The following is a 19,676-nucleotide window of genomic DNA, read 5'->3' as shown; positions in this document are numbered from 1 at the left end:
TTTGCTTAGATAGCCACAGTTTTAGGTGAATAACAGGCAATCAGTCAACAACTGTACCAAGTGCTGGGATACAAAGAAAGGTAAAAACTAGGTCCTGCCCTCTGGGAGCTTGCCACAAAAACTATATGCATACAATAGATAATGCAGCACTGAAAAAATAGGGGTGAATTTAGAGGAAAAGCCCCAGAAGTGGGAGTGGGATTAGGAAAAACCTGCAAAAGACGGCATTGGAGCTTAGTCTTGAGGGAAGCCAGGAGGCGAGAGGGGAGAGCATTGAAGGTATGGGAGACAGCTAGTGGAAGGATATGGAATTGGAAGAGAGGAGTTGACATTTTCTTGAGCCTACTGAATCTTCCCCTCCTACTTTGTATCTCTTTTATTTATTTTGCTTTTGTTTTTAAAATTTTCGTTTTCAATCCCAAATTCTCTCTGTCCCCTGCTTCTACCCCAGCCATTAAGTCAAGAAATATAAAACCTTTACAAATAGAAAGACTTGCAAAAGAAATTCCGCATTTGCATGTGTGTGTGTGTGTGGGGGGGGAAGCAAGAAAGAAAGAGAAAAAATGCTTCAATCTGCCCTTTTAGTTGACCTTAGTTTGTTATTTGGAAGTGGATGGTATTTTTCTTCTTGAGTCCTTTGGAATTATTGTGGGTCACTGTGTTGATCAGAGTTACTAAATCTTTCACAGTTGATTATCTTTACAATATCGCTATTACTGAGTAAATTTTTTTCCTGGTTCTACAGTTTGCCTGACTTTATACAGTCTTCTAGGTTTTTCTGAAACCATTCCCTTCATTTCTTATGGTGTAGTAGTGTTCTTTCACATTCGTATACCATAACTCATTCAGCCGTTTCCCAGTTGATGGGCATCTCTGCCCCCCTCCCCCTTGTTCTTGCCACCTCAAAAAGAGCTTGCTTTAAGTATTTTTTGTCTCTAAGGAATCCTTTTGTTTCCATCTCTCTTAAGTGCCCTAGAGCAATGCCCACACCAGTAGAATGAATCCTTTGACCCATTTACTTGGCCATTAAATGAAAATGTAAGTTAATTTATAACAAATAACTGAATACACTTGAACTATTTTTTAATTTAAAAAATTAGACAAGTTATGTTTTTATTTCTCACTTTAAACAAATCACTTTAAAAAATACTTGTGTGAACTGCAGTGATTTTTTTCAGTTTGTAATTGCAGGAGAAAACCGTCTACTCCCCTTCTCTTATCATGTTATAAATGATTGTATCAGCAATGCCATGTTCACAATGCCTATGGAGATTACAGATATGCTGATATAATTATCCATCACAAAATACATCATGCTTGCCATATGGGAGAATAAACTAGAAAATTTATTAAGATACCAAAAGACTGAGTCCCAAAACCAGAAAGTGAAAGCCATCAGAGTAGTTATGACATTGGCACAGGTAAATAAAGTAGAAAGCACCCACATTTTCAAGCCTTTGAAACAGAACAGGCTACCTCAGGCAAAGGTCCTCCTCTCCCCACTCACAGCAACCACCCAGCGTCCGGGAAGCGCGCTCCCAGCAGCTCTGGCCCCTGGCAGTCCTCAGCAGGAGTCCTTAGCAGAAATTCTGGCTAACTCAAAAAGGGCTTCGCGCTGCCGCTGCCTCTGCTGCTGCCGCCGTCGCCACCACCGCCAGCCACTGCAGGAACTCTAGTTTGGCTTCCGCTTCCTCTTGCTCTGCCCCTTCCTGCTACATCAGCAAGTCCAATGGGGCATGGAAGATCTTTAAATCCCATAACCCTTACAATGATCTATGTTCAGTTACTGTGGAATCATATTTTAAAAGTAGAAAAGATATAATTTTTTGGGGGGTTTCCAATTGAGAAATTTATTTAAATCAAATAGGTGCTTCCTTGTCTCTAAACTTAGAAGAAGGTGTTGGGCCTCTTGGTAGTAAAGCGTGGCTTGTGCTGGCGATGCAGAACTCTGTGGGGCAGAGGGAACTTGGTTTTGGAGTTGTGAAACTGCTTGACTGTGGGCTGGCAGCATTTGCTGGCAGGAATTTCTTCCACTTTCATGATCTGGATGGAGTGGGCCCGGGCACGGTGATGGGCTCCCATATCTCAGTAGCACTGAGTGACGGCGGTCCCCATACTCCCTGTACATGTTGTGGGTCCCTGGAATCATAATGCAGCCAGATGCCAAAGTTTTTCATTCTGAGAGGGGACTTTTCAAAGACTTGTCCACAGTATACGATTTCTCCAGAAGACTTCTTCATCTTTTTCAGTTGGGGAAAAAAGTACCAGAATGCTATGACATGATTAAGAGCAAAGATCTGCATGTGATAAAGAGGTGGCACCGGGCTCTTGGGTGTGGGCAGGCAGCGCCCAACTACCTTATACTTTCTCAGGGTACCCAAGGCCTTCATGGTGCTGCCGCATCCCCCCCCCCAACTTGTAAAAGCAAAAGTAGAAAAGATATTAATGATCAAGCAGGCCAAGCCTCTTATATTACAGATAAGAAAATGGAGGTCTAGGTATGTTCAAATAACTAATCCAGGAGTTCCTATTTTTACTGTAGTATTCTTGTCCACTATAGCAGATAACATTATTATATCTAGTAGATGTTATTGTAATAGTATAAAACTATAATGTTTTTCTCTTTAGTTTTAAAATTTAACAGAAACTATTTTCTCTCCCCCCATCTTCTGATTCTGTTCACTTTCCTCTATATTGGTTCATCTAAGTTATTTTATTTTTTTCTGAAGCTTTCCCTTCATCATTTCTTATAACACAGTAGTTTTCTATTACTTCCATGTACCATAACTTGTTTGACCGTCCCCCAGTGCACAGGAACTTCTTAGTTTCCAGCTCTTTATCAATGTTTTTTTTTCTTTGGATTGTTTCATAAACTCATAGGATTATAGAGGTATATCTGTAAGGATCCTTGAAAGTGATTTAATGTAACTCCCTTATTTTTTATATATGAGGAACCTGAACTAAATGGAGATTAAGTGACTTGCTCAGTGTCACCAGCTAACATAAAACACACATGAAATCTTACCTCCCCTCCGTGAAATGAGGAAGATAACATTTTCTCAGCTCTCCTCCAGGGCTAAGATTGGTCAGTATAATTAGTAATCAGTCACATTCATTTTCTTGTGCTCTCTGTCAAATTTACTTCTTCCGTGACTATTCCTCTATCATGAATGAAGCCTGTGATTATCAGTGGGGAAGTGTGGAGAACTCTTGATAATGATCTATCAAAATGAAGAACAAATACACTAGAATCTAATTATAACAGTATTTTGTATGGAGCTGATTTTATACATTTTTTTTTCCCTGTACTCTAGGGGATTTAATTATTAAAATACTAAAAGAACACCATCATGTGAGATGTTTGCATCACAAAAGTTTTATTTGCATTCTGCTATTATGGGTTGTGAAATTTAATTTGTCGTTAGTTAATGACTCATTTCTCTATAACTTCAGGTTATAATTTTACTTAGTTTACTTGGCACCTAATTACATAGCTCTGGTGTATTGCCAAGCCAGTATATTGTGGCAACATGTAAAAGATTGCTTATAACTTTTTTTGGGCCTTTCTTCCTATTTTTACCCAGAGTGCTTCATTTAGAGATCTTATTTCAGATCCTTATTCAAACACCTGCCATCTGTGTGAGAGACCCTGTACAAGTTACTTAATTGCTTGAAAACTGTTTCCTTATTTGTAAAATGAGAATTATGGTAGTACCTACCTCCCAGCATTATGAGGATCAAATGGGATAGTAGCCAGTGGCTCAGGGATAGAAGACTAGGCCTAGAGTCATGAAGACCTGAGTTCAAATCCAGCCTGGGACACTTCCTACCTGTGTGACCCTGGGCAAGTTACTTAACCTCTAATTGTCTGACAAAATGGATCCACTGGAGAAGGAAATGACAAACTACTCTAGTATCTTTGCCAAGAAAAGCCAAAATGGGGCCTTGAAGGGTCTGTCGTGACTGAAACAACAATAATACTTTGTGAACCTGAAAGTATTACATTTATATTTATCATATAAAATTTCTTCATCAAAGCTTACTTTATATGGTGTTTGGAACTTTTCGGACAGATAGGAAAAAAGTTTAAAAAGTTGAGGATAGAAAAAAAAACCAAATCCTTTTCTTAATCTTTGCAACTCCCTGTGGAAATGGATTTTTGTATTTCTTCTTCATGGTCTATAAATTAGACACATTTCTCTAAATTTTATAACACTGAAACATTTTGAATACTTTTATTTTAGAAACCAAAAAAAAGTAATGTAGATGATAAAAACTTTTCCTGTAAACCCAAGTTCTTTAATCCTGCCTGCATAGCAATTGCTGTTCAGTCCTTTTTCAGTTGTGTTGGACTCTTAGTGATCCCATTTAGGGTTTTCTTGGCAAAGATACCTGAGTGGTTTGCCATTTCCTTCTCTAGCTTATTTGACAGATGAGGAAACTTGAGGCAAACAGGGTTAAGTGACTTGCCCAGGGTCACACAGCTAGTAAGTGTTTGAGGCTGGATTTGAAATTGGGTCTTCCTAACTCCAGGCCCAACACTCTACCTCTGTGACATTTAGCTGCCCTATGTAGCAATCAATACCTCTACTTTAAAAAAAGTGTTATTTCATTTGTACATTACCTCTGCTAATGCAATTGTGTATATTTATATTTCACAGCAAAATTTTCTTATTTAATTATCCAAAACTATTTACTGAGCACATACTATTTGTAAGCCTCCATTGTAGGCACTGTAGAGCATATGAAGAAAAAGCAGTGTTTGGTGGTTGCTGTGAAATATAAATTGCTGGCAGGTTTCAAGACCTAGATCTAACTAAGACTCGTTTTTGTAAGTACCCTGAGGTAAGAATGGTTTTTATATTATAAAATAAAATTTTATTGTTTCTAAAAAGTAGAAAAACGTCTACCATTCTTACCTCTCAGGATCCCACAGAAAAAGGCCCTTGAGTTGTAGTTTACCCATCCTTCCCCCTGTTCAGCTTCCGAATGCTCCTTTCCTAAGGGCCCACAGGGGCATCTCAGGTCTGAGTGCTGCAGAATTTGGGCCTCCTTTAATCTCCTAATCAGAGTACTCAATAGCCTCAGTTACTTAACTGGGGTGGTGTGTTAGGACTAGTAAGCTCCTTGTCTTGCTTTGCTTTTGAGTTGATTGTTCAGACTTTCTTGGTTTCAATCAATCTGTGCTCCTCGTCTGAAGATAACACTTCCCTCTTGCCCTCCAATTTCCAGTCTTTGAAGTTTAGAGCATTTGATCTTCAGGGTCCTTTATGATATCTCAGGACAGAGTGCTGGGAATCTTTGAGACTTTGGTGCTAGAATAAATGCTACTATTGCTGGACTAATTTCTGTTGTTCATTTTTAAGGTACTTGCTGTGAATTTCTAGCTGTTGTAGGGCTTTCTTGCAGGAACTCTTCCCTCATTCTTGCTGCCTTAAGATACAGATTGTTACAGGCTTCATTTATCTCTGGCTGGTTTCCATTTACTCAAGGGAGGCTACTGTCCTATTTGTGCTGGCACTGGCTTTGCTGGCAGGCCCTCTTTCCTCTTGCCCTTGAGCTACTGGTTTACTTTTTCTTCAATTTTTAGGTTAAGAAGTCACTTACTATTGACTATTATTTGTTTCACATTAGACTCCTTGATTATTATTTGGTCTAGTGGTCTTTTCAGGTTTTTACTGGAGTACATGTATAAGAATCTGTATTCAGGCAGACATATTGCCCAGAAGACCATTACCTGCTTCCTGGTACAGTTCACATGTAGATTTTAAAAGCCCCCCCCTTCCCCACCATTAAAAATCGAGTGTTTTGTATACTACTTTGGCTTTTCCATGAACCTTCAGAGCTATTAAACTTTATAAGGATCCCTTGGTAGGGAGGATCAGAGTTGTAGGATGTTTATTTTCAAGTCAGTTTCAGTACTAAAGCCTAATCCTTTTTTTTTTTTTTTTGGCTTTTTGGAGGGAGGAAGGCAGGGTGATTGGGGTTAAGTGACTTGCCCAAGGTCACCTGGCTAGTAAGTGTTAAGTGTTTGAGGTTGGATTTGAACTCAGGTCCTCCTAACTCCAGAGCCAATGCTCTATTCACTGCGCCACTTAGCTGCCCCTTAAGTCTAATTCTTAAGGTACTTCTTGAAAATCAATTTTTAGTTGGATGTTTTTCTTTTTTCCCCCCCTTCAGATAACCATTTTATTAGTACTTACTTTGTACAAAGAATGTACTGGGTTTTGGTGGAGAAACAAAGCTCATTAGAATCATCTAATCTTAGGATTGGAAAGATCCTCTTTGGCCATTGAATCCAGGCCAGACTTGAAATATAAATCCTTTTTATGAAGGGATATTTGATAGATTCAGCCTTTACTTGATGATGACCCTCAGTGCCAGGGAATTTTCTACTTTTTCAAGGCAGTCCATGGTCAGGTATTTTTCTAAGCACAATGTAAAATTCTTCAAGTTATTGCTATTCTCAGTTGTATCCAGTTCCTCAATTTCTCACTCTTAAATTTTCAGTCAAGTTGCCACATCTTTCTATTTCTGCTTTTGTGGAAACACCTCTTGCATATGTCCCCTTTCTCTTCATTCACCTAGCCTAGTTGAAGCCTTTATCACTTTGCCTTGAATTATTGTCATATTCTCATATTTACCCTCCTTGCCTCATCTCTCTCCACTCCAGTTTCCACACTGCACCCACCAGTAGGAGCACCCCTTCTCTTTTCCTTGCTTCAGGTTGTCCAGAACACAGATAGGTGCTAGAAAGCTTCATGGAATAAGTGTTTTGCCCTTCTCCTTCAACCTTCCTGTAAATGCCACTTTCCTCTTTATCCTTTAGTTCTATTCACTGATAACCCCTCTCATCCTTACTCTTGTGGAAGGGAATACAGAATCCCTCTTCCACTCACACCCTCAGGCTTACTCTCCCTTCCCAATTTTGGAGCAGAAATGATTGTTTGCACCAATTAGATGAGCAGGGTTATAATTCTCTGGCAAGATGGGGGCCTTACCATCTACTTTGCTACTAAGTCCTAAGGTCTTTTGAACCTTATTGTTTGCCCTGTTGCTAATTTACCCCAAAGTCTCCTGGGCCCTGCCTTTTACCCTGATTTAGCCCCCTTAGAACTTTTCTGACTTTTCCATCCATTTCATCCTGCGGCTGAATTCTTTTATATATATTGTCCCCAGTTAGAGTATATGTTCTTTGAGGACAAGAACTATTTTACTTTTCTGTTTGAATCCCCAATACTTAGTTCAGTGTTTTGCCCCATAATAAGTGCTTCATAAGTGCTTTTTCATTCATTCAGCTACTAAAGTGATTTTCTGAAAACCAGAAACTAGGAGTTTATTGAAAATCTCGGTTTTTTTTATGTGTGTAGCATCTGTTTAATTGAATTCTAAATTATACAGTTGATTATGCCCATAAACATTTAGCTTCTCTTCCTTAGTTATAATAATTACTTGTTGATTCTCCTTCCTTTCAGGTATATTTGCATATCTGAACTATCATGTTCCACGGACAAGGAGAGAGATCTTAGAGACCCTCATCAAGGGACTTCAGAGACTGGAGTATAGAGGATATGATTCTGCTGGTATTTAATTTTTTTTTTTAGCAGTATCCTAAAATGTCTTTTGTATACATCTTGAATATAAACTTTGAGTCAGGTAAACTGATAAGTCTCCAATCATTATTTTATAATTGAGAAATTTTCTTTAACAGTGCTAAGAAGGATTTATTTACAGAACTTTAGTAGTTATAAATAATTGTACAAAATATTAATCTTTTAAGGGATAATCAGGTAGTTTTTTTTTTGGATGGGGGAAGGCAAAGCAATTGGGGTTAAGTGACTTGCCCAAAGTTACATATCTAGTTAAGTGTAAAGTGTCTGAGGGTGAATTTGAACTCAGGTCTTCCTGACTTCAGGGCTGGTGCTGTATTCACCGTGCCACCTAGCTGCCCCCAGTAATCATGTAGTTTTAATTTTACTGTTTAAAAAACTAATTTGTCCTCAACTAAGGACAAAACAAACTTTAAGTAGTTCTACAGAAACTTATTTTCCCATTTTTTTCCCTTCAAATTTAACATATGTCATTTCCTGAGCAATTAACTATGTAAGCCTTTTTTTCTCCTTTTTTGTTGATTGTTTAGGAGTGGGAGTTGATGGAGGCAATGACAAAGACTGGGAAGCCAATGCCTGCAAAATCCAGCTTATTAAGAAGAAAGGGAAAGTTAAGGCACTGGATGAAGAAGTTAACAGTAATGTACTAAGTTTCATTCTGGACTCCCTCAACCTACTTTTTTTCATGTTTATTAGCTTTTAATTGATAAGAAGGAGCAATATATTACAGATATAGAGAAGCAGGTTTAGGAAGTTTTTCTTTATCATAAACTTAATAATTAGAGGTATACAAAAGTGAACCAGGCCACCTCAGGAGGGTAATGGGTTCCTTCTCCTCGGAGTTCATCAAATAAAAGCTGAATGACTACCCATTGGGGCTATCATACAGACAAGTTTCAAGCAGGTATTAGACTAGCTAATCTTTGAGGTTCTTTCCAATTATGATATTTTTGTGATTCTAAATGTAGGTAAATAATCAGAGATAAAGGTAGAAAAGTTACCTTGGTACCATGTTGTTGACTGTTTTAGTTACCTTAGGAAATAGAATTTATCTACTTTGTTGTCATAAGAGCCATTAAGTGTTTTGAGCAAGTCACTGGTAATAAATAACATCTATGTTTTAGAAAGATAGCAGCAAGTGTAAGTATGTAGGATTAAATGGAGTAGGGAAAGACTATAGAGGCAGAGACCACTTAGGAAGTCTATATGATATATAGTCTGAGTGAGAAGTTATGGAATTAGGATTGTGATAGTGGGAATGCAAAGGAGGGGATGAATGGAAGAGAGATTACAGAAAGAGTAAAGGACTTGGTAACTGAGAGGAGTCAAAGATTTTGATGAAACTACATGACTTCTAGCATGTCTTCTAACTTCACATATCCAGTGATTCTGTGGTGATTCCCAAGGTTTAGATCCTAGGTGTTTGGGGAAAGACTGTTGCCATCAACAAAGTATGCAGGTAGATCGAGCTTGGGCTGGATTAAGTGGATCACTTAGTCAATAAGCTAGGTACTGGGGATATGAATCTAGTGAATGAAGAATACTTATAAGGCATTAATATTCTAAGGGGGAAACAACAAGCATATTTCTATGTCTAATTATATAGATATGTTGCTCTGCATTTAGGTATCTATGCATAGATGCATGTGTGTGTGTATATATATATATATATATATATATATACACACAGAATATAGAGAGAATAAATCACAAGGTAATTATTTAAGTAGGAAGTAGTTTGAGAGGGAGGGTTAAGGCTTTTAGAAAGGTTTCATTTAGAAGATGGGACATGAGTGCATTTTGAATAAAGAGGGATGCTGTGAGTTAGGTGAGGAGTGAGTTTATTTTAGGCATGTGGGATAGCTGTACAAAGGCACAGGGATAGGAGATGGAGTGTGATATTTAAGGAACCAGTTTAAAGAATGTGTCATATGTAGGAACCATATGTAAGAAGGCCAATTTACTACATGTAGCACCAGTACAATATTCACAGCACCAATAGTGACTATGAATATGATGCAGGCATATTTCTCAGTCACAAAATATAACAGACTCTCCATATACAAGACAGAAGCAAAAACTTTATTCAGATACCAGAAAACCAAATCCCAACACCAAAATGTCAAATCCATAATAGTAACACAGAAGTTAATATAGCATAACACAGTAGGGAGCCACATGCCATCCTTTAGCCTTCCCACAAACACTCACAAGCCTAGCTGTCACAGCAGGGGGCAAACAAACACAAGCCTAGCTGTCTCCTTGAGTGTGTCCTCTCCTCCCTCCAGCTCTAACTGTTCTGACTCCCAGCTTCATGGAGGCTCAGCTCTACCCTTCATGAAGCTCCTCCCACTTCAGGCTCCCTGTGATTATATCCTGCCTATTAGGGGACAGGGAAGATCTTCAAATTCCCATTACCATTACACTATATTGCAGAGAGTTGGAGGGAGGAGAAATGTCCAGTGAGACTAGAAAGAGAAGTTAGGGCCAGATTGTGGAGTGCTTTAGAAGTCTAACAGAAGAGTTTACATTTCATCTTGCAGGCATTAGGAAGCCATTGGAGTTTTTGGAGTAGGAAGTACCAGTCAGAATCATGCTTCAGGAAAATTCCTTTGGCAGCAGTGAGAGAACTAGATTAAGTGGGAGGGGCAGGGGTGGGGTAAGGATGAGGGTCAGGGGGGGTTTCTGGAGTTGGTGAAAAGATGTGAGGCAGGGAGACTAGTTAGGAGTCTGTTGTAATAATCTAGGCAAGAGGTATAGAAGGCTGGAACTACTGTGGTAGTTGTGTAATCAGAGAGAAAGGATTTGCTGGGTCAAAGAACATGCCTGGTTTAATAACTTTGGATTTATTCACAAATCACTGTCCAGAATGACTAGATCAGTTCACTGCTCTCCCATCAGGCCTTAGAGGGTTTGTTTTCCTGCAGCTCCTCCAGCATTTTTTCTTTTCCTTTTTTGTCAACTTTACACATCGTAGGGGTATGAGGTGGAACCTCAGAGATGCATTAATTTGCATTTTTCTTGTTCTTAGTTATTTGGAACCTTTTTTCATATGACTATAGAGACTTTGGATTTCTTCCTTTCAGAGATATTCACATTTGTTGACCATTATCAGTTGGGGGACTATATTAACTCTTAAGTGTTAAGTATTTTTGAACAAGATATTTTGTTCAATTAATTGTTGATTATATTTGAATAATATTTTAGTACTTATGTTTATTATTTTTTTACATGTTCCATATTGCATGATTTAAGATTACAATTTTCCATTATATCTTTTTCAGAGCAACAGGATATGGACCTGGATATAGAATTTGATGTCCATCTTGGAATAGCTCATACCCGTTGGGCCACCCATGGGGAACCTAGTCCAGTTAATAGCCATCCTCAGCGCTCTGATAAAAACAATGGTATGGGCTGATTCATATGCATCAGGATAGATGGTAGAGGGCAAGATGTGAACTATGGATTTTGTTGTATTTTCAGTATGGTTCTGAGACATTCAAATTCCATTTGGGCGGCTAGGTGGTGCAGTGAATAGAGCACTGGCCCTGGAGTCAGGAGGACCTGAGTTCAAATTTGGCCTTAGACACTTGACACACTTACTAGCCATGTGACTTTGGGCAAGTCACTTAACTCCAATTGCCCTCAAAAAAAAAAATTCCACTTGGAAATTGTGGAGAATTCAAAATTCAGAGAATATTGAATTGGCTTAGATTTATAGCTGTTATACCAAAATTTTTGATTTTGAAAGCCCACTATTTATAATGGATCTATTTAAAATGTTACAAAACTTTTAGTGCACTTTTAAATTTTAATTATTTCAGAAGTACCAACTTATAAAAACAAGATTTGGAAGGTTAATTATTTAAATTTAAAAAATTGATGTTTCTTTCTTTCTTTTTTCTTTTTTTTGAGGACAATTGGGGTTAAGTGACTTGCCCAAGGTCACATGGCTAGTTTTGTGTGTGCGTGTGTGTGTGTGTGTGTGTGTATGTGTGTGTGTGTGAAGTGTCTGAGGCTGGATTTGAACTCAGGTACTCCTGAATCCAGGGCTGGTGCTCTATTTACTGCACCACCTAGCTGCTCCAAAAATTGATATTTCTTATTAAATTAAACATAAAAACCCTCTTGTGTTATACATTTTTAGTAGATTTTTGAACTTTGTGATCTTAGCCTTAAAGAACAAGGTTGGTTTTGATGCAAACAAAACAGTTTTGACAAGGACCTCCAAGAAAAAGCCTAGTGGAGATAGATCAGGTGACAGAAATGGACATCTACCAATACAAAGTCCTCCAGAAATGTATCAAAGTATCATCCAGAAATGTTGCAAAGCAGTTCATAAAAATGTTAGGGTGCCCTGTCTTATTGAAAAATAGTGTTATTTATTTATTTATTTTTTTTTTCTTTTGCTTTTTGGAGGGCAGTTGGGGTTAAGTAACCTGCCCAAGGTTACACGGCTAGTTAAGTGTCTGAGGCCGGAACCAAACTCGAGGCCTCCTGACTTTCGGGTCGACGCTTTACTCACTGCACCACCTAGCCGCCCCAAATAGTGTTATTTAATAGATATAACCTCGGCAGTTTGGGAATAAAATCAATTCTACAACATTAAAGATTCGTCATTGACTATATTCTTCAAAAAAGGAAGGACCTTAACACAATACTTAGTGGTGTACCAAACATTAACTTCTGGAGAGTTGCTTGATTTGCTGATGCTTTCCTATATGCCAGATGGGGCAATTTTTTTTTAATTAAAAAAAATTTTATTTATATTCAGTTTTCAACATTCACTTCCATAAGTTTTAAATTTTCTCCCCCTCCTTCCCCAATCCCTCCCCAAGACAGCATACAATCTGATATCGGCACATATCTGATATGATAGACATACGTTCCTATGAAATATATCATCTGATATGATACACATACATTCCTAAGAAATACCATATCATTTGAAATGATACACATATATTCCTATGAAACACATATTCACATTAATCATGTTGCATAGAAGAAGTATAACAAATGGGAGAAACCATGAGAAAGAAAACCAAACAAAAGAGAAAAGAGTCTGCTTCACTCTATTCCTATTCCATAGTTCTTTATTTGGATGCAGATGGCATTTTCCATCATGAGATCTTTGGAAAAGTTTTAGGTCCTTGCATTGCTGAGAAGGGCTAAGTCTTTCAAAAGCAGTCCTCCAGATGGGGCAATTGTGATGGTTAACTTTTCCACTTTGTGTAAAGTTTCTTCATCAGAAAAGGTCAGCTTGTCAAGAACATCATTAGAACTTTCAGTTTTTTATTTTATCAGTTGACAGAAGTCTGACTTAACATAGCAATCTTCTTGTCCCATTTGAACAATTGTAACCTTGTAAGTATGCTTATGAAGTTACACTATTAGAATGCTGTGCACTGTACTTTTTGAAATGTTCAATTCAGCAGACATATGGCTCACTGATTTTTGGGACTCTGTTCAAATGTATTCTGAATTTCAGCCATAGTCTTGTCTCTTGTTAAATAGCTGTCAGTTAAATTTCGTTGGGGAGCCTCCTTATAACGGGAAGCTAATTTTCTTCTTAATGCTATTATGGACTTAAGCTTAACTGGCTAAAGAATGAAGGTGCTTTTTTTCCCCCAGTATTTGTCATCTTCAATCAAAGGGACTGAAACAAAAATTAGAATTAAACATTTATTATTCAAAATTCACAAAACTAAGTAATTGTAAAACAATTAAACTTTCAAATTTTTTTTGGAGTAAGTTTGTAGCATTTGTACTTCTAAAGTTACTAAAGCTTAAAACTGGACAAAGTTTTGGGACACTCTGTACTTTGATAGATTCTCCCCATTCCCCCAAATATTTTAAAATCTGGTAGGATTATGTATTTTTCTAAGATTGTTCTCTATTTTTGCTTCACTTTGAAATATGCATTATTGAAGGTAATAATAATAATACCCTCCTTTCCTTTTTTTAAACTAGCAAAAATATCTTTGATTTTTTTTTGGGGGGGGAGCAGTTAATGCAGTTTAATTGGAGATTTGTTTTGAGAACAAGTTAATGACAAAGCATTGGTCTATACATTTTCTTAGTTAATTTTAATCATTTAAGAAAATGAACCCAAATACATTTTTCTTCCTGGATGAACAGTCACTTAATAACAAGTTAGCATTGGAAATACATGAACAAAAAATAATTTTATAGTTGACTTTGATTATCTGCTCTTTGAATTGGACAGTCATGTTAGTACTTTTAAAAAGATTAACAGATATTGATTATTTTATCTTTGGTTTTGGAATATGCTTTTATGGATATGTTTTTAGGTAAGTTTCTCTGATCTAGAGTCATTGCTTAAGATGAATTAATTGAACCATGATAATATTCTCTGTGTTGTCTCTTCACTTCCCAGTTCCATTCTATGAATAGATCATCTGGCAAACTTGCAAAATATGAGTCTAAGTCAGATTGCCTTATTTTTATAAAAATGTTTTATATTTGATTCACAGCCTCACTGAAAATGAAGAATTTAAGTATTTTGGTTTCAAAGGTCTTCTGTGTATATGTTGTTTTTGCAGAAACAAAAATCAAGAAAGATGGTATATTAGTAAACTGAAAAACAAGATGTTCCACAAATAAGCAGTACTCTGTTTACAAAACTTTTGATTAGTTTATTATATTCTTGTGTTCATTAGGCCTTTATGTAATATGTATTGTCAATACGTGTTTTCTTTTCTTTAGAATTTGTTGTAATTCACAATGGGATCATCACCAATTACAAAGATTTGAGAAAGTTTCTGGTAAGCAAAAGGGCCTAAATAAGACCTCAAGTCTCTTACTATATAAGAATTCATACATAATATAAAGAAGAGTGAGAAATTGTCTTTTAGGCTATGTGGTAGATTGCATGTCTCATTTGAGAACTGGTCTAGAGACATTTAGAAAGGTATCAGAAGGTTGGTCACTTAATGAGATGAATTTTTTGAGCATTGGTGTTCTTGAAGTTGATCTCTAATAATGCACATATAGAGGCTGTCATCTTTGTTGATTCCACTTTTCTGAAACCACCTTGAAGTTTTTAACATATTACCTAGGGGTAGCAAAGTGAACCCTAATAAGCATCTCAAGTGTATTGTAGATCACTGTGATTTGATATTTTCAAATAAAGGGAAAGAAATAGTGTATTTCTTATTTGTAATAGAAATGACATTTATTGGGAATGTAAAACAAGTAAAAGTTCAACTCAGATAGCCGACTTTATTTTTTAAAAATGTGTCAGCTGCTTTATCTCCTGTTTGTTTATAATATTAGATTTATTCAAAAGCAACTTCTAGAGTATTGTTTCCCAATTATCAGTCAGTTTGTGGACTGTTAAAAGCCAGCAGCAAATTTTTGCCTGGCTGCAAGACTTTTATTCCCTCATTTCCTTACCTTTTTAAACCTATAAACTTAAAAAAATGGATAGCTCCTTCTTCCTGTGTTCTGTCTCCACTTCTTTCTTTCAGTCCCCAAAAGTATAGTATTGATTAAGAAACACCCTTCTTAGGTATCTTCTGATAAGTATAGGTGAAGCCAAATCTCTCTTACCTTAGGATGCTCTATAATGATAATCTTTGAGGAACCTCAAAGCTCTGCACAACTTTGAAAGACTCCTAAGTTATCAAGGAAACATTATTATGTTCAAATAAGCATTTTAGTAGACAGCTAGTTTAGTACTGTTAGAGGCATCTGCATGGCACAGTGGATAGAGTGCTAGACCCAGAGCCAGGAAGACCTGAGTTCAAATTCAGCCATAGACAACAGTTGTTTGACACTAGTAAGTCTCACTTGATTTCTGTCTGCTTCAGTATTCTTACCTACAAATGGGATAATAATAATAGCATCTGCTTCTGAGGATTACTATGAATATCAAATGAGATAACATGTAAAACTCTTTGAAAACCTTAAGGTACTATATAAATTCTAACTTTTGTTATTTAGCTGTTAAGTAGGATTTATTGTAGTGTAGTTCTTTGACACTTGGTGATCTAGAAGTATGTGTGTAAAAATATGAGAAATTTTCATCTAAAATATTTATCAGGATAATTTATTGATAATACTGTGTAATTAGAATGTGTACTCATTTTCACTAAACTGTAGAGTAAGATGATATGTTAGAAAAATATTAGGAAGGCCCTTGATGAAATTTTGGGAAAATAGAGAAATAGGTGGGTAAATGGAGCACTGTTTCTTAAGTATTTTTTTTTTCTTAACAGGAAAGCAAAGGTTATGATTTTGAATCTGAAACAGATACAGAGTCAATTGCTAAACTTGTTAAATACATGTATGACAACCGAGAAAGTGATGATATCAGTTTCACAACACTGGTGGAGAGAGTAATCCAACAACTGGTATTTAAAATAATATTTAATTTTAATGAGAATATTTTGTCAAAACTTACTGTGATGGAAATCATTGGTGATATGCTAGTTCTGCTTTTTTATTTGTTAAAAAGGAATGATTCTTTTTTTTGAGCATTTTCTGCTTCTGTTGTATTATATATGTAAAAACTAAAACATACAAATGGCAGTGTAGAACCATGGAAGCATAGAGTTGGAAGGGACATTGTAAGTTGTCTAATTCAACTCCTGCCTGAAACATGAGTCCTTCATAAAATATCCCTGACAGATGATCAGCTTCTTGAAAACATCTAGCGCTAGGAATTTAACCCCAACCCCCCAAACAATGCAGTCCTTTCCATTTTTGGACAGATTTCATTGTTCGGCAGTTCTTCCTTATATTGAATTGAAATTTACCCCTCTAATCCCATTGACTTTTGTTTTCCCCTTGGGGGAAACTAATGTATTATTTACATGACCTTTTAAATATTTGAAGGCAGTGATCATATACCCTTACAGAGCTCCTCCTTAATTCAGGCCTTCATCACTTATTGCCTGGACCACTGCAGTAGCCTTCTAATTGCACTCTGTGTCCCAAGCCTTCCTACTTCATCCTCCATTTAGCTACCAAAATGATTTTCCTAAAGCCTATTTCTGACCATGTCATCTCCCCAGTCATTAAACTCCGATGGCTCCCAGTTTCCTTCCGGTCTTTAAAAACATTTCTGGTGCAATTGCACACAACCGCATTATCCTATTTGCTGTCCTTTGTACAAGATGCTTCATTTCCTTCCTCTATGCCTTTGTTCTGGCTGATCCCAAAGCCTGGAAAGCTTTCTTGCCATCGCTTAGCATCCTTGACTTCCTTTAAGACTCAGGTCAAGCTTCAGGAAAAGACTTATAGGAAACCTTTTCAATGGCTAAGACTCCCCCAAGGTTACCTTCCCTCTACACTACATTTACCTTACCCCTACCTACTTTATGCTGTCTCCCCTATTAGAATGTAAATCACTTGAATGACTTTATTTTTTCTTGTATTCTCAGCACTAAGTGCAGTGCTTGGCACCTAGTGATGTAAACATTCAGTAAATACTTATTATTTGATTGATAGTTTCAGATTCAATTTATGGTCATGGAAAATATGGTGATCATACATTCTTTTTTTTTCTTAGGAAGGTGCCTTTGCACTTGTGTTTAAAAGTGTGCATTACCCTGGACAAGCAGTAGGTACAAGGTAATGATCAATGTTTGCTATTTAATAATTGTATTTTATTTTATTTTTTTGCTTTTTTTGGAGGGGGGAAGGCAGGGCAACTGGGGTTAAGTGACTTGCCCAAGGTCACACAGCTAGGAAGTGTTAAATATCTGAGGCCGGATTTGAACTCGGGTCCACCTGACTCCAGGGCCGGTGCTCTATTTACTGCAGCGCCTAGCCACCCCTGCTTTTCCTTTTTTATAACGTTAGATATATAGGAATGCCTCTTTGAGGATGTTGAAACCTTAGAATTTTTTCATTTGATTATTTAGAATTTGAAATAGACCTTTTGTGTGCTAAGGAAAATACTGAGATTTTTCTGCATATTCTACAAGACTTGAATAATTTTATACATGACATGTATTCTTTATGAATATTATCTACACTGAAATTATTTAAAAAGTGATAGTTGCAAGTTATTTAAGGGACACTTTGTGAAGCATGCCATTATCCCATTATTTTATAGACCTAGAGTTTCTTATTGGATTTGCCTAAAACAAGCGAAAGTGATGAATTGATCAGAAGGTAAATAGTTAAAATTTTGCAGCAGTCTAGATTGTTGCTACTTTTCACCCTGGGTTTTTTTTTTTTTTTTTGCTTTTTGGAGGGTAATTGGGGTTAAGTAACTTGCCCAAGGTTACACGCTAGTTTTTTTTTTGTGTGTGGGTGTTAAGTGTCTGAGGCTGGAACTGAACTCTGGGGTTTGGAGCTTTACTCACTGCCACCTACCCGCCCTCACCTTGGTTTTCTGAGTAGGCTGATTAGACAGTTCTAAGTACCTGATAATAGTAGAGGCCTTTTTTTCTGTTCCTTTACAAATTTAAATTTCTTTCCATAGTGCTGGTAAAACCATATTGTATCCAGTTGCTCCTTTTTTGAAGTGTTCAGTTATTCGTGTTGTCATTGACTTTGGAGGGAGAATTTGACTCTTCTCTAGAGCCTATTGTACATTTATACCATAAAGCCTGTTGAAACTCCTACCACAAGTCTATAGCTCTGTGATGCCCTGGTCTTACCCTTAGCACCGTTGTACTTGCAGGCGAGGAAGCCCGCTCCTGATTGGAGTACGGAGTGAGCATAAGCTGTCCACGGACCACATCCCAATACTGTACAGAACAGGTACGAATGCTTCCTACAACCAGCTGCTGTGAAGGAAGCCTTGTACAGCATTGTAGGAAATGTGGGACTGTTTTTTCTTGGGTAAAGAAACATTTATCTGTTTTTGTTAATGATTCTGTTTAGGTAACATTTTTTAAAAGAACTTTTGTTTTTTATGATTTTGATGACTAGTAGTTGTTTTTTTCCTGTTGTGTACTCTTTTAGCTAGGGTTCAGATTGGATCAACCCTCACACAATGGGGATCACAGGGAAAAAGAGGTGGGAAGCGTGCCCTTTGATTGCATGGATAGAGAGGAATCTTGAGCCTCTCTTGTTGATTTCCCATTAATTCCCTGCTCTTGGAGTGAATGCCCTGGGCCTCTAAATGTGCTCTTACTTTTTAGGATGCTTTGTTTTTATCTTTTCTAATTTGCAATTTGCATTTGGCTTGCTTGAATTTGACTTTTAGGTGACTACTTTTAATTTATTAACAAAAATGGAAATAAATGAGAATTTAGGAAATTTCTGAAATTTTAGTCATAAAGCATTCCATTTTATTTTTCTCTTGTTAACATGCACTCGATTTTATTTTAAATAATTTTTTTTAAAATATAAGCTCTGCATTATTTAGAAAAATATATCCTCAGTGGGGGTTAATATGGCTGTTCTAGAATATATTAGCTTGATTGATAAATATTTTTATTCTGCATGTCAGTTTCTTCTTAGATTTGTAGCTGACACTTTTGATAATTTTATTTCTACTTTAGTTTTTTGCTATTCACTTAAGTGTTTTTTTCACATTGTACTTTCAGCTGTACAAACTATGGATCATTCTATTGATGTAATATCCATAAAACAGGAAAAAGGTGCCTTCTTGATATGTGTATATATATATATAGTGTATATGCTTTAATATTAAAATTTTTTATCAAAGAGGAAAGGAAGGGGGACTTACAAGAACTAAACTGAAAACCACATCATTAATGTGTAATTATGGCTTTTTTTTGGAGGGGGGAAGGCAGGGCAGTCGGGGGTGAGTTGCCCAAGTTCACACAGCTATTAAGTGTTAAGTGTCTGAGGCCACATTTGAATTTAGGTCCTCTTAACTCCAGAGCCAGTGCTCTATTCACTGCACCAACTAGCTGCCCCCTAATATGACTTTCTTTAAAAAAAAAAAAAATGCAAATCCACTATAAGTAAAGAAATCTCAAATTTGATAGTTCAGTCTTATAGATAATAGTTTCTTTTATTTACCTTTATAAAATAAAAGCACAGTGACTTCAAATCAATAACTTCATTTAAATTTTTCTTAGAATGCCTGCAGGAGGACATAATTTATTATAT

The 19,676-nt window shown here is 36.7% G+C and overlaps 1 protein-coding gene and 1 pseudogene across 2 annotated transcripts in view; one reads left to right on the top strand and one right to left on the bottom strand.

Annotated features, from left to right (window-relative positions):
* GFPT1 (glutamine--fructose-6-phosphate transaminase 1) overlaps positions 1–19,676 on the top strand; it is an 89,349-nt gene that overhangs the window by 8,200 nt on the left and 61,473 nt on the right. Inside the window, exons 2-9 of one of the 2 annotated variants that reach the window (XM_069068890.1) lie at positions 7,476–7,583; positions 8,141–8,248; positions 10,895–11,020; positions 14,343–14,401; positions 15,857–15,991; positions 17,152–17,213; positions 18,274–18,353; positions 19,145–19,198. In XM_069068890.1, coding sequence (XP_068924991.1) covers positions 7,476–7,583; positions 8,141–8,248; positions 10,895–11,020; positions 14,343–14,401; positions 15,857–15,991; positions 17,152–17,213; positions 18,274–18,353; positions 19,145–19,198 — 732 coding nt within the window. The remainder of the gene's footprint in view (positions 1–7,475; positions 7,584–8,140; positions 8,249–10,894; positions 11,021–14,342; positions 14,402–15,856; positions 15,992–17,151; positions 17,214–18,273; positions 18,354–19,144; positions 19,199–19,676) is intronic. The other variant, XM_069068891.1, reaches the window with a different exon arrangement.
* LOC138146925 (large ribosomal subunit protein eL20 pseudogene) lies at positions 1,823–3,785 on the bottom strand (annotated as a pseudogene).

This window comes from Petaurus breviceps, unplaced genomic scaffold (genome assembly GCF_028583685.1).
Source record: "Petaurus breviceps papuanus isolate PSGF00001 unplaced genomic scaffold, PetGlider_PUasm1.0 90775, whole genome shotgun sequence".
Taxonomy (NCBI): Eukaryota; Metazoa; Chordata; class Mammalia; order Diprotodontia; family Petauridae; genus Petaurus; species Petaurus breviceps.
This window is presented reverse-complemented; position numbering and strand designations above follow the sequence as displayed.